The sequence below is a fragment of the Cuculus canorus genome, chromosome 3 (genome assembly GCF_017976375.1).
Source record: "Cuculus canorus isolate bCucCan1 chromosome 3, bCucCan1.pri, whole genome shotgun sequence".
NCBI classification, from domain to species: domain Eukaryota; kingdom Metazoa; phylum Chordata; class Aves; order Cuculiformes; family Cuculidae; genus Cuculus; species Cuculus canorus.
The window spans coordinates 66,464,271-66,477,977 of NC_071403.1; the positions used below are offsets into that span (position 1 = coordinate 66,464,271).

The 13,707-nt window shown below is 55.1% G+C and overlaps 1 protein-coding gene across 1 annotated transcript; it reads left to right on the forward strand.

Annotated features, from left to right (window-relative positions):
• The first annotated feature begins 90 nt into the window (after window positions 1–90).
• On the forward strand, window positions 91–13,065 carry PPM1G (protein phosphatase, Mg2+/Mn2+ dependent 1G). Its single transcript, XM_009569071.2, has 10 exons — window positions 91–327; window positions 3,394–3,463; window positions 5,663–5,748; window positions 6,428–6,560; window positions 6,796–7,265; window positions 7,677–7,814; window positions 8,523–8,757; window positions 10,935–11,064; window positions 11,411–11,513; window positions 12,326–13,065. The coding sequence occupies exons 1-10, from the start codon at window positions 208–210 to the stop codon at window positions 12,530–12,532; spliced, it is 1,692 nt and encodes a 563-aa protein (XP_009567366.1). The 5' UTR covers window positions 91–207; the 3' UTR covers window positions 12,533–13,065.
• Window positions 13,066–13,707: the final 642 nt, after the last annotated feature.

Sequence of the window (13,707 nt, forward strand, 5' to 3'; positions counted from 1 at the left end):
CCCCAGGTCGCTCTACTCGGGCTAGTCTCTATGATCCCCACTTCCGGTCGCTCTGGCGGGATCGCGCGCCGTTCCCCCCTCGTGTCCACTCTATGGTCTCCACTTCCGGCCGCGCGACTTCCGGGTGGGTGGTTCCGTCGTGCTAACCGCCTGGTGCCGCCCGCACCGGCTCCGCCGTTTGCCCCCCGCACCGGGGCTTGGGCCGCCATGGGCGCCTACCTGTCCCAGCCCAACACGGTGAAGAGCTCCGGGGACGGCGCCGGGCTCGGGCCGCGCCCGCTGCACTTCGGCTTCAGCGCCATGCAGGGCTGGCGCGTCTCCATGGAGGTGAGCGAGGGCCCGGGAACCGGGGCTGGGGGGCGGGCGGCGCCGCCGCCAACCGTAACCGTCGGGAGGCTGGGCAGCCCCGGCCCCATAGGGATACGGTTCGGGGGAGACTGGGATGAGGGGACACGGAGTGACGGAGAGCGGAGATGGGGGTTGAAGAGTGGGAGAGACGAGACGGGGGTTGGGGAGCGGGACAGCTTGGGATTAGGGGAGCAGGAGAAGCCCGGGGAGTAGGAGAAGCCCTAGTATTGGGAAGTGGGAGAGCCTGGGATTGGGGAGTGAGGAAGGCTGGGCTTGGGGAGCAGGAGAGACAAGATCAGGATCGGTGAGTGGGAGAGCCCAGATGAGGAAGCAGAGGGAAGGACAGGGCAGTGCTGGGGTGAAGTGCAGAGTGAAGGTGAATGGCATCCCTCTTTGTACAGTCCCTGCTTTACCTTCCAGACAGAAATGAAGTGCCCCTGTTCTCTCTATTTCCCTGTTTTCACTTCTCGCTAGACAGATTTGTTGGAGCAATTTCCATCCCTGCTCTGTCTTCTGTAGCCAGACCTGGCTTTGCCACCCTGCCAGCAAACAAGTTATCCCAAGATCCATACCTGGCTATGGGAGCTAGGTGTTTCCCAGGCTCCTGCCTGGGAATCTGTTTTCCATCCCGGACAGACAGCAAACATGATAAATTAGATGAGGATTAATCCTGCTCCTGCTCCCTGTGCCTCTCTATGCACGTGGCAAAGCACCCACTTCAGTTGCCTGGGAGAGAGTGTCCTGTTCGGACACCGTGGGGACTGGATTTATGCAAATACAGTTCATGAGCTGCACTATCAAATTGCGATGGAATGCTCCAAGCTTGGGGAAGAGTGGCTGGAACGCTGCCTGGTGGAAAAGTACCTGGCGGTGCTGGTCACGAGCCATGAGTGGCCCGGGTAGCCAAGAAGGCCAACAGCATCCTGGTTTGGATCAGCCATGGGGTAACCAGCAGGAGCAGGGAAGGGATCGTCCCCTGGACTCAGGGCTGCTCCTGGAATCTTGGGTTCAATTTTGGGCCTCTCACTGAGTCCTGGAGTCCTCAGCACAGGAGGGACATGGATCTGTTGGAGCAGCTCAGGGACACTTTAGGCAGCACCCAGACCCCCTCGTGCTGCTGGTTCCAGGCCACAGCAAGCTGAAAATGCAGTGTCTGAGAGGTCACACACCAAACTCGGTTGAAAGTAGCAAACAAGGTAAAACCAAGGGTTAATTTGACAGATAGCTGTATTTTGAACCAAATTCTTGCATTTTTGAAGCAAGTTTTTTTTTCCTTAGCCTTGGCGGGAACGAGGCCGCATAGAGGGGCTGTTGACGTCTCATCCTGGAGACACGGCCAGGAGAGCAAGGAGCTCAGAGAGTTCCTTTCCCACTATTCCAGAGCATTCGTCTCCGGAGCACAAGACCATCGCCATCTTTTTCCCTTTTCCTATTTGCTCATAGCACCTAATATTGTTTTTTTGGTACCCTTATCCTTTGGGTCCCCGACTGCCCAAAATCATGGAATGGTTTGGGCAGGAAGGGATCTCAAAGCCCATCCAGTTCCAAACCCTGCCATGGGCAGAGACACCTCCCACTGCATCAGGTTGCTCAAAGCCTCATCCAGCCTGGCCTTGAACACCTCCAGGGATGGGGCAGCCACCACTTCTCTGGGCAGCCTGGGTCAGGGCCTCCCCACCCTCACAGGAAAACATTTCTTCCTAAGATCTCATCTTGATTTCCCCTCTTGCAGCTGAAACCATTCCCCCTTGTCCTGTCCCTGCCCTCCCTGATCAAGAGCCCCTCCCCAGCTTTTCTGGAGCCCCTTTCTGTACAGGGAGGCTGCTCTGTGGTCTCCCCAGAGCCTTCTCTTCTCCAGGCTGGAGAACCCAAACCCTCTCAGGCTGTCCTCATATGAGAGGTGCTCCAGCCCCCAGATCATCCTCATGGTCTGCTCTGGACTCGCTCCAACACGTCCATGTCCTTCCTGTGCTGGAAGATGAGTTGGGCAGGAGAATGTTTAAGGAAGATTTCATCTGTTGTTTCTGGGCTTTGATTGGAACAGCCAGGTCCGGTTTGCTCACCTGAGTGTGAAAGAGATCGGGCACTGTGCTGTAAAACCCAGGTGGTTCCTTCTGCAGAGCCTGGTGTTCCCATGGGACCTTGTGGAGGGAAAGGTGGCTTGGTGTGTGCAGCCTGTGTGTTGTGGATGGTTGTGGTTTGGGAGCGTGGGTGGGAAAGGTGGGATGCAGCCAGGGACACACCTTCCCTCCAGTGTTTCAGAGGCGCCTGGGAGAGGCCAGGCACTTTGCCATGCGGTGCCTGAGGCTGGGAGTGCCTTCCTGGAGCATCCCACATGGCATGGGGAGTGGGAAGGAGCCTTTGTCCCAAAGAGGTTTTCCAGCCTAGTTTATTTGTACTGGCTGTGGTGATCCCATATCCTGCGGTGCCATTGAGACAGACAATGGCTGCCTTCTATCACCATGTTCTCTGGGATGAGCAAAGGCAGAGCCAGCAAGTGGCTGAAGGCACGAGGCTGGGAGGCTCCGTGTTTGGCCTTCGGCTTTTTGGTTTGCATGGATCCTGTTTGGCAAGAACTGGGGAAGACAGTGTCGGGCGAATGCGACCCTGAGCCAGTTGCTCTGTCCCTGTGGGAGAAATATCCAGAGCTGTGCTGGGGGTCTTAACGGGTTCCCAGTGCCGTCCTGTATTACCAGGCCTGCATCACCACTCCGGCACATAGCACTCTGTAGCATTTGGCTCCAGCTGGGCCGTATCCAGAGTTGTACTGAGGGTCTGAAGGCATTCCCGGTGCCATCCTGTGGTGACAGGTCTGGGTGACCACTCCAGCACAGAGCACTCTGTGACAGCAGAGCCTTGTGCTTCCTCTTTGAGGATGAACACATGCCAGGTGAGCTCAGAGAAGGTGGGAAGAGGCTTTCTCCGTGCTCCCGCTCTCCCTCCAGGTTTGAGGATCCTGCATCAGTGCTCATAGCTTCCCTGCTCCTCACTCCTCAGTGGCATCCGGTGCAATCCATGTCATTCACGACTTCTTCTCTCTTCCAGGATGCCCACAACTGCATTCCTGAGCTGGACAGCGAAACAGCCATGTTCTCTGTCTACGATGGACATGGAGGTAACTGCACCCGTGGTTCTTCCAGTGTGGCTCTCAGTGACTGCTCTGGGGCTGCTGGGGCAGCATCTGTCTGTCACTGGGAATCCTGCTTGGAAAGCATTTCCTCTGCCAGATGTCAATGGTGAAGATTCTGAATGTTTCTGAGCCAGGTTGGATGGGACTTGGAGCACCTTGATCTAATGGGAGGTGTCTCTGCCCAGGGCAGGGGTTGGAACTGGAAGGATTTTGAGGTCCCTTCCCATCCAAACCATTCCATGATACCAGGGCTGGCTTTCTGCTTCTGTGGTGACAGAGCAAGACCTTTCTCCATGTCCTTGCTTTCCGCGGTGCTGCCCAGCCTGTGGGAAGTGCATTCTCAACGGCTGTGCTCCAGCCCCGTGCCTGCCGCTCGCAGGGGCCAAGGCCATGAGGCTGCTGGTGGCTTCTTTAGGCCAAGCTTCTTGTGGCAGTGAGGAAAATCTCTTGTCCCTTGCTGTGGCAGCAGGACTGCGACATTGGGTCATCTTTTCCATCCAGCAGATGATCAGGTGTCCATGCTGGTATTATTAGATCTGTCAGCTGCTTCCAGCGGCACGGACTGCGCGGAGCTGCTGCCTCATCTGTGGATGCAGATGGGAAAGTCTGTGGATGTTGTTTGCCTGGACTTCAGTACAGCCTTTGACACTGTTTGCTCGTGGCCAACAGCATCCTGGCTTGGATCAGACATGGAGTGGCCAGCAGGAGCAGGGAAGGGATCTTCCCCCCTGCACTTGGCACTGCTGAGGCTGCACCTTGAATCCTGGGTTCAGTTCTGGGCCCCTCACTCCAAGAAGGACCTTGCTGGGCTGGAGTGCCTCCGAAGAAGGGGAATGGAGCTGGGGAAGGGTCTGGAGCCCAGGGGTTCTGGGAGAGACTGAGGACCCTGGGGTTGTTTAGCCTGGAGAAGAGGAGGCTGAGGGGAGACTTCATCGCTCTCTGCAGCTCCTGGAGCCAGGCGGGGGTCGGGCTCTGCTCCCAAATAACAAGGGGTGGGATGAGAGGAAATGGGCTCAAGTTGCACCAGGGGAGGTTTAAACTGGATATTAGGAAAAATTCCTTCAGGGAAAGAGTGGTGAAGCCCTGGCAGAGGCTGCCCAGAGCAGTGGTGGAATCCCCATCCCTGGAAGGGTTCAAATACCTTGTGGCCACAGTACTTCAGGACAGGGTTTGGTCTGCACAGTGGGGTTAGGCTGATGGTTGGCTTTGATGATCTTAGAGGGCTTTTCCAACCTCAGTGATTCCTTGATTCTCTGAGCCAGTTTCCTGTGTCCTATTGGACTCAGTGATCTCCAATGTATTTTCCAACCAAGCAAGTCTGTGATTCTATAAAATCTACATTGTGAGGCTGAGCTCTCACAAGTTGCTGTTCTTTCTGGACCCCTCTTTAGCCAGACTGCAGAAATTCAGGATCCCTTGCTCTCTTTAATCAACTTCTGCTCTTAACAGTAGCTTAGTGATTACAAAAACGTCTCCTATGTTCTGCTGGATGCCTAACACTTAACTACTGAGCTGTTGGAGCATCTCTAAAATCTTTTGGCAGCTCTGGGAGTGGGTGCTTGGTTTGAGCTGTTGGCCACGGGTCTGAGTTCTCCTCTGCTCATGACAGCCCATGTCCTGGCTGCTGCTCCCTTGCGCTGTGTACACACGTACACTGTCCTGCACCGGGGTGGCTGCTCTGCCTGCAGGACTCCATCTCCCGCAAATCCTTATCTCAGCCCTGCAGCATCCTGTATTTCTTGGTCTAGAACACACACTGGATACATCACACTCGTGGTGCTCACCATGAGCTGGTCATGTTCCGAGAACAACCGTACACTGGCCAAAAGCTTCCCTTTGACTCTGCTGGTTGTTTATCCATGCACTTAACATGTGAAAATAGAGCTTTACAGGTAGGATGGGCTTGAACATTCGGCCTACGTGCCAGAACGATATGAAGCTCCTGTTTGGGAAGTGTTGGCCAGACCCGATGGGTCAGAGCTCGCTCAGGTTCGCCTGGGATCACCAGCCCCTCCAGCCTTTCGGGAGGTGCAGCCTGCCAGGAACAGGCGGGCAGGATCCCTGGATTCCCAGCATATCTGTGATTCTGGGTTGTATCCTCAGGATTTTCCTGAGGAATTGAGTTGCTTGGGAATTGCTCTGGGAGGACCAGCCTCTCTAAATGAGTTCTGCTCTTCTTCCAAGGAGAAGAAGTCGCCCTGTACTGTGCCAAGTACCTTCCTGAGATCATCAAAGACCAGAAGGCCTACAAGGAAGGCAAACTTCAAAAGGTAAGGATCCAACTTTTCCCTGAGACGTGGAAGCACTGATGCAGGGCAGAGCCCTTGTTTAGGTTCCGATCTTTACTCCTTCCAAGTCTATCTGCTGCGTCTCTTCCATCCTAATGTCCCTTTCTTCTAGGAGTGCACACCAACAGTTGATTGTGTTTTGATACATAATCTGCTTTCTGTTTTCCAGCTTTCTTTTTTTGCCTCTTGTTTAGCTTGCAGCCCCACCCTATACAAGCTGCAGGCTGATGCTTTGAGAGGATTTAGGGGCTGGTTTTGGGAGGCAAAGCTGGCTTTTGTCAGAGGTGGGACATCAATTCTTGTCCTGCTTCCAGCAAGCAATCCCTCTGTTGTAATTTTCCCCTCATTTACTGATGCCTGATGCGACACTGGGCATCCTGAGGGCCAGTGCTGAAATCCCTGACAGTGTAGGTGAGGGGAAGGCAGCCCCTCCGGAATGTTCATTTACATCTGACTGAGTAGAGCTTGCAAAACAAACTTGAAGCAGTTTGTGGCTCTTGCTGGAGGATGGAAAACCCTGGAGGTGTTTAAAGGACAAGTAGATATCGTACTTGGGGACATGGTCTGGTGGCGGACTTAGCAGGGCTGGATCACTGATTGGACTCGATGATCTTAAAGGGCTTTTCCAACTGTGATTCTGTGTGTTTGTGTTCGCACGTAGGCCCTGGAAGACGCGTTCTTAGCCATAGACGCCAAGCTCACCACTGAGGAGGTGATCAAGGAGCTCTCCCAGATGGCTGGGCGGCCTCAGGACGATGAGGATGAGAAGGAGAAGGTTGCTGATGAAGATGACGGTAAGTCAGACGCCACTGAGCAGACCAAACTGCAGCTCCAGCACTGGAACTGGGAGGTGTGGTGCCAGGGCTGCTTCTGGATTCTGGCTGAGTTTCCTGGTTACATCCCAGCCACTGGGCCAAAACCTGTCCATGGCAGCAGCCTCTGGTCAGGACTCCTGAGCCCAGCACGTTGTATGGTTTATCCTACTTTCTTACCCTATCTGTCCTCACCCCCGTTTTTTCCTGTGTTCAGTGGACAATGAGGAAGCTGCTCTGCTGCACGAAGAAGCCACAATGACCATCGAGGAGCTTCTCACGCGCTATGGACAAAACTGCACCAAGAACCTCAAAACCAAGCCTGCGTCTCCAGCCGTGGAGAGCGCTGCGGAGGCGACAGGCAAGCAGCACGACGGGGAGTCAAACATGAACGGAGAGGCTGCCCCCACGGAGCTTCCCGACCACAAGGAGAGGAAGAACGGGAAGCCAGAGGAAGAAATCACGGGTATTTCCTCCACCTCAGAAAAAGCCAGCGCTGGAGGCAACAGCCCTGCTCTGCAGAAGCCTGAACTGGGCAAAGGTGACGAGGCCGTCACCTCTTCTACCGGGGAGGCCGGGCCCTCCTGCTCCTCTGCGGGAAAGCCCCAGCGCACAGCCAAATCCAAATTTTTTGAGGACAGTGAGGATGAGTCAGATGAGGTTGAGGAAGAGGAGGAAGACAGTGAGGTAGGAAACAGCAGAGTGGCTGGGCAGAATGCGTTACTTTACTGTGGTACTTGAGTCCGAGCCCCTGGCTCTTCCTAGGGGTGTCCTAGGAGTAGGAATTCCAGGCTGATGCCAACTCATGGGAGTGTTGGGCATTGTTTAGACGACCCCAAAGGAAACGTGCCTGCATCCCTGCAGCAGCCGTAGCGGATAGCCCTCGGGCTGGCTGCATGTAGCATCCCTCCCTTTGCGGGGCCAGGCAAAATGAGCTGCTCTGATTGCAGACATCCGGAGTGGGGGGTATGTGCTGGGCTGTCCCCTTCTCCAGGGGTGAGCAGATCATCCATGCCTGGGGTGGAGGGAACCACTGTTTGGGGGGACACATGGAGAATGTCCCGTGTGATTCCCGGTGCCTTCTCCTGTTTCTTGTAGGAATGCAGTGAAGATGAGGATGGCTACAGCAGCGAAGAGGCAGAGAATGAAGATGATGAGGATGACACTGAAGAAGCAGAGGAGGATGAGGATGAAGAGGAGGAAATGTTGTTACCAGGCATGGAGGGGAAAGAGGAGGTGCTCACCCTGTTCTTGTGTTCTGCAGTGGAGCCAAGGGTGCTGGGGGGGACTCAGTGAGGAGTTGTTTCCATTTGGATCAGGATAAAACATCCCTGTTCTTCTAAGCCTGAGGGACAGGGGCGTGCAGTAGGCGGAAATGGGAAGGGGCTGATGCTGCTGCTGGGTCTGACCTGCATAGGAACTGGTGGGGATTGGTGTGGAAGGAGAGGGCAGGATGGTAGTGGGGCTGCTCTGCCAGCATTGCTGCTTGCCAGGCCCAGGCTGCAGCTTCTCCACCCATGGCAGTGTTGGCAGACAGGCCAGGCACCCAGGGTGTCAGGAAAAGGGAACCACAGCTTCTAAACTGCCAACCTTCTCTCTTTGGAGAGAGATTCTGGCTTGCAGTGAGGCTGCTGGGCCTGAAATCCATGCTTCAGAGCTGAGAGCACAGCAGGGCACATTGAACACTGGAGAATCCTGAACAGCTGCTGCTTGGTGAGGTTGGAACAGAGGTGTTGCTTAACCCTGCTGATGAACACAATCCTGCTGTGTTTCATGGTCCTCAGGCTTTTCACCGTTGTTCCGTGTGTGTTTTTGGGAAGAAAGGGCAAGACGCAGCCCCTCTGGGTTTGGGACAGTGCTGGGTGGTGGCTGGTGCTGGTCCCCTTATTGGCCGGACACGGAACGAGAGAAAGGAGTCTCATCAAATCCATCTGTTCCTCGCAGCCCGGCTCCGACAGCGGGACAACGGCTGTTGTGGCGCTGATCCGAGGCAAGCAGCTGATCGTGGCAAATGCTGGCGACTCCCGCTGCGTGGTGTCGGAAGGCGGCAAAGCTGTCGACATGTCGTACGACCACAAACCGGAGGATGAGGTGGAGCTGGCCAGGATAAAGAACGCTGGTGGCAAGGTCACCATGGACGGGAGAGTCAACGGCGGCCTCAATCTCTCCAGGGCGATTGGTGAGTGAGGCTGGGGTAGGTGCAGGTGGAGCACAGCACACTGTGCTGCAGGCATCTGTGGCTCCAGCGCTCGCCAGCCACTATGTTTAGGGAATCGTTTTTAGCTGGGTGAGTTGGTGTGATGAGATTTCAGTCTAATTAGAGTGGCTTGGAACTGGCAGACACCACAGAAAGCAACTCCTCGCACTGTCCAGGCCCCAGCACCAGGCAGAGCATGCAAAACCTCCGAGGTTGCTGTGCCAACAGCTGGTTTGCTAGAAACTGCCTGGCATAGCGGTCTCAGAACCAGGCTGCTGGCTTTTGGATGGGGCTGCTCCTATTAGGAGGCTGTTGAAAGTTTTGGTACACTGCTTCCGTAACTGTACCAGCTGGAGCTCACTTGTTCCCAAGCCACCTTTGCATTTGAACCACGCAAACCCCATCCCCGTGATGCTCCAGGCAGTGCCTGGCTGCTTTTTGGTCTCCTCTGAGCAGCGCTAAATGGCTCCAGAGACTGGGAATGTCCATTAGCAGCCAAATGAGGTCTAGGCCCAGACGATGGTTCCAGTCTGAGCAGAGGAGATGCCAGGAGGGATTAAGGAAAGAGTAGTGAATAATACTAAGAATACAGGCAAAAACGTGGAGAAGTAGGAAAGATGTGCACCTCCTGTATGAAGACAGGCTGGGTGAGGTGGAGGTGTTTAGCCTAAAGAAGAGAAGGCTGTGGGGAGACCTTAAAGCAGCCTTCCAGTACTGAAAGGGGCTCCAGGAGAGCTGGGGAAAGGCTCTTGATCAGGGAGTGCAGGGACAGGACGGGGAGGAACGGTGTTCAGCTGGAAGAGAGGAGACTGAGATGAGATCTTAGGAAGAAATGTTTCCCTGTGAGGGTGGGGAGGCCCTGGCCCAGGTTTCCCAGAGAAGTGGTGGCTGCCCAGTCCCTGAAGGTGTTCAAGGCCAGGTTGGATGGGGCTTTGATCAACCTGATCCAGTGGAGATGTCCCAGCCTATGGCAGGGGTATAGAACTGGATGGGCTTTGAGGTCCCTTCCAACCCAAACCGTTCCCTGATTCTATGAAGGGAAGGAAAAGTCAGCAGCTAATGGTGCGATGGAGAGAGCTTGTGCAGAAAGACCAGAACCATTGAAATGATCATTCTAGGATACAGAGAAACAAACATATCTGGGATGGAAACTGGGAGTTATTTCTCTAGGAAGGAACTGGTGTTTCACCTGCTTGTTTGCGGTGGCCCTGGAAGACCCTTCCCAGGATGTAATTCCAGATATGCCTGCTGGTCAGAGCCCGGGATCATTTTTTTCATGAGCTTTGGCTGCTGAGGGTCTGGGAAGACCTGAATCCAGCAGTGTGACATAGGCTTGGTGCTGGAATATCTGGCCCTGGGCAGCCAGAGCTGCTGGAAAATGAGCGTCCAGCATTACGATAGCAAATTCTGCTCTAAGATGGGATCCTGTGAGCTCGGGATCTCACCTGATGGAGAACAAGTCTTATGAGGAGCGGCTGAGAGAGCTGGGGTTGTTTAGCCTGGAGAAGAGGAGGCTGAGGGGAGACCTTATTACTCTCTACAACTACCTGAAAGGAGGTTGTGGAGAGGAGGGAGCTGGCCTCTTCTCCCAGGTGACAGGGGACAGGACAAGAGGGAATGGCCTGAAGCTCCGTCAGGGGAGGTTCAGGTTGGATATCAGAAAAAAATTCTTCACAGTAAGAGTCATTGGGTACTGGCAGAGGCTGCCCAGGGAGGTGGTCGAGTCGCCTTCCCTGGAGGTGTTTAAGGAACGGGTGGATGAAGTGCTTAGGGACATGGTTTAGGGAGTGTTAGGAATGGTTGGACTCAATGATCCAATGGGTCCTTTCCAACCTTGTGATTCTGTGTGTGATTCTGTGTGTGATGGTGTCAGATGCCATGTATTGTTGGCCTTGTGTTGTCCCTGGAGTCAGGGAAGCAGCATTTGATTTGTGGTGAAGAGACCTGTAAATGGTAATAACACCTCATAGTTTGGTGGTAGTGTGGGCTCACAGAAGCCAATGCCTTGGGCACTTCCATTGGATGCTCCAGCTGTGGGAGCACTGGCTCCAATTCTGCGGAGTTGCCTCATGGCAGGGCCGTGTTTTAACCTGTCCTGGGGGTGGCAGCATCCCCAGAGCCCAGTCAGAGCCAAACCTGATCCCATTTCTCCACTGCAGGCGATCACTTCTACAAGCGGAACAAGAACCTGCCTCCAGAGGAGCAGATGATCTCTGCCCTGCCCGACATCAAGGTGCTGACGATAAACGACGACCACGACTTCATGGTCATCGCGTGCGATGGAATCTGGTGAGCAATGCAAGAGCAGCCACGCCTTGTTGTCACTGCATCAGGCTTTCCTTGGAGCTGCTCGCTCTTTCCCTGGAGCTGGGCTTTCCCTTGGAGCTGGGTTTCCAGAAGACCTAAGGGGCTTGAGTGCTAATCAGTCCTGTTTTCCCCATGACCTCGGAGAGCCAAGTCCCTGAGGAGCCTTTCTTAGCCAAAGGGACGTTGCAGCGTGCTGAGCTCAGAACCCTCCCATTCCTTGCTGCATGCAGCCTCATTCCTGTTAGCTCCCTGCCACTGTGCAGCTCTCTGGACATAATGGCACAGCAACTCTCACTCATTGCCCCTCTGACCTCTCTTCTCTCTGCAGGAATGTGATGAGCAGCCAGGAAGTGGTAGATTTCATCCAGTCCAAGATCACCCAAAAGGATGAGAACGGAGTCCTGAGGCCGCTCTCCTCCATTGTGGAAGAGGTAAGAGCTTTGCCGTCCCTGCAACATGTGGCGTTTCTGCCCTCCCTCTCCATCAGTCCAGTTTGTTCAGTGCTTGGGGTATTTGGCAGCTCAGGGGCTGCAGCACTGGTGGGAACTGAAGTGGAGATGCCTCTGAACTGGGAACCATTCCCTTTGGCACCATCACGGCTGTTGGCAAGCTTTTGGCTGTGTCAAGCCAAAGGAGTTTCAGCAAATCAGGGCAACTGAGATTCCTGTCTCGTATAGAATTATGGAGTGGTTTGGGTCAGAAGGGACCTTAAAGCCCATCCAGTTCCAAACCCTGCCATGGGCAGGGACACCTCTCACTGGATCAAGTTGCTCAAAGCCCCATCCAGCTTGGCCTTGAACACCTCCAGGGATGGGGCAGCCACCACTTCTCTGGGAAACCTGCGCCAGGGCCTCACCACCCTCACAGGGAAACATTTCTTTCTAAGATCTCATCTCAATCTCCCCTCTTTCAGCTGAAAACCATTCCTCCTCGTCCTATCCCTGCACTCTCTGATCAAGAGCCTTTCCCCAGCTATCTTGGAGCCCCTTTAAGCACTTGGAGGCTGCTCTGAGGTCTCCCTGCAGCCTTCTCTTCTCCAGGATGAACAACCCCAGTGCTCTCAGGCTGTCTTCATATGGGAGGTGTTCCAGCCCTCGGGTCATCCTCTTGTCTTGCTGTGACAGCGTTTGAACCCAGCGTGTCCTGTTCTGGCCTGGCAGCCCCTGAGCCACCAGCCAGTGACCGGAATGGGCCCAGTGTCTCCTGTCCTTCCCTCCTTGCTGACCTGTCCTCTCCTCCTCAGCTGCTGGATCAGTGCTTGGCTCCGGACACCTCAGGGGATGGCACCGGCTGCGACAACATGACCTGCATCATCATCAGCTTCAAACCCCGTAACACACACCCGCCTCCCGAGAGCGGGAAGCGGAAACTGGAAGACACGGCAGCTCCAGCAGCACCAGCAGAAGAGAACGGTGATGGCGACAACAACAAGAAGGCCAGGCTGGAATAGCAGGCACCATGCAGGGACTTGGCTGTGCGCTCACCAGACTCTCGTTTCTTAAACACGCGGAACTCAAGACTCCCAAGTCTTGTCCCTTTTTTTAGCCTTAGCAGAGGCCTTGTTTGTCCATGTCCAGGGAAGGGGGGTGGGAGTGGGTCTGGATAGCAAGGGAATGTCGCACTCTTCATCCGTAACCATTCCAAAGCGGGAGCCGAGGGCAGAGCTGCCAGCAGGAGCGGCCGTGGCGCAGAACCCTCCGCGGTGGCAGCCTGTGAGCGCAGGAGGAGGAGGAGGAGTAAGGTCCCCCATTGTCTCCATGTGGTTGTTGCCATTTCCGTGCCTGTGAATTTCTGTTCAGAGGGGAAGAACTTTTTTCACTGTGGAGGTTTTTTTAATCTGCACCCGGTTATTTAAGGCCCTTTTCTGTTTTTATTTGTGAAGCAGTCGGCTGTGGCGCTGCCGCCGTCGCGCCTTGTGCTGTCGTACACTTCCAATCAATACTTTTTTCAAACTAAAAGCCCAGAAAATGAAGCTTTGTTCCTCATTCTCGGTTCTTTCACGGTCATGTGTGGTGAGGAAGGTGGGATGGGAGAACAACGTCCATCGCTGGTGTCTTGTGGTTCTGCAGGACTGTGTGTGCAGATCCCAAGAAGCTGCTGGTGTTGTCCGAGGCCAGGCTGCATGTGGAGCAGGGATGGAGGGGATCGTTTACCCTCCAGTGATGACTCTCCCACAGTGTTGGGAGCAGTGGCAGCTCCTGCCTGCCGTGGTGCCTGTGTGGAGCTCACACAGCGGGTGTCAGTGCTGCAGGAGTTCCAGGATATATAACTGATGGGAGGGTTGGATGCTGCTCCCTGTGGCTGCACCCCTTCGCCTCCCAGCTGCGTGGTGGAGAGCACAGTGGGGTGCAGGGATCCCGGTAGGGACTCCCAGTGCCACCCATGGATCCTGATCCTGCCAGGGACCCCGGGTGCCAACCATGGATCCAGATCCCACCCGTGCACCCCAATCCTGCCAGGGACTCTCGGTGCCTCCTGCAGACCCTGATCCTGGGAGGTGCGCCCCTCTCCTCCCGTTTCCCCCTCCCCTCCCAGGCACCGACCACCCTCCTCCTCCTCTAACGGTCCCCCTCCCCCGCCCCCTTGCCGCTGGACCCCGGAACCGCTGGAACCCTCTGTCCCCCC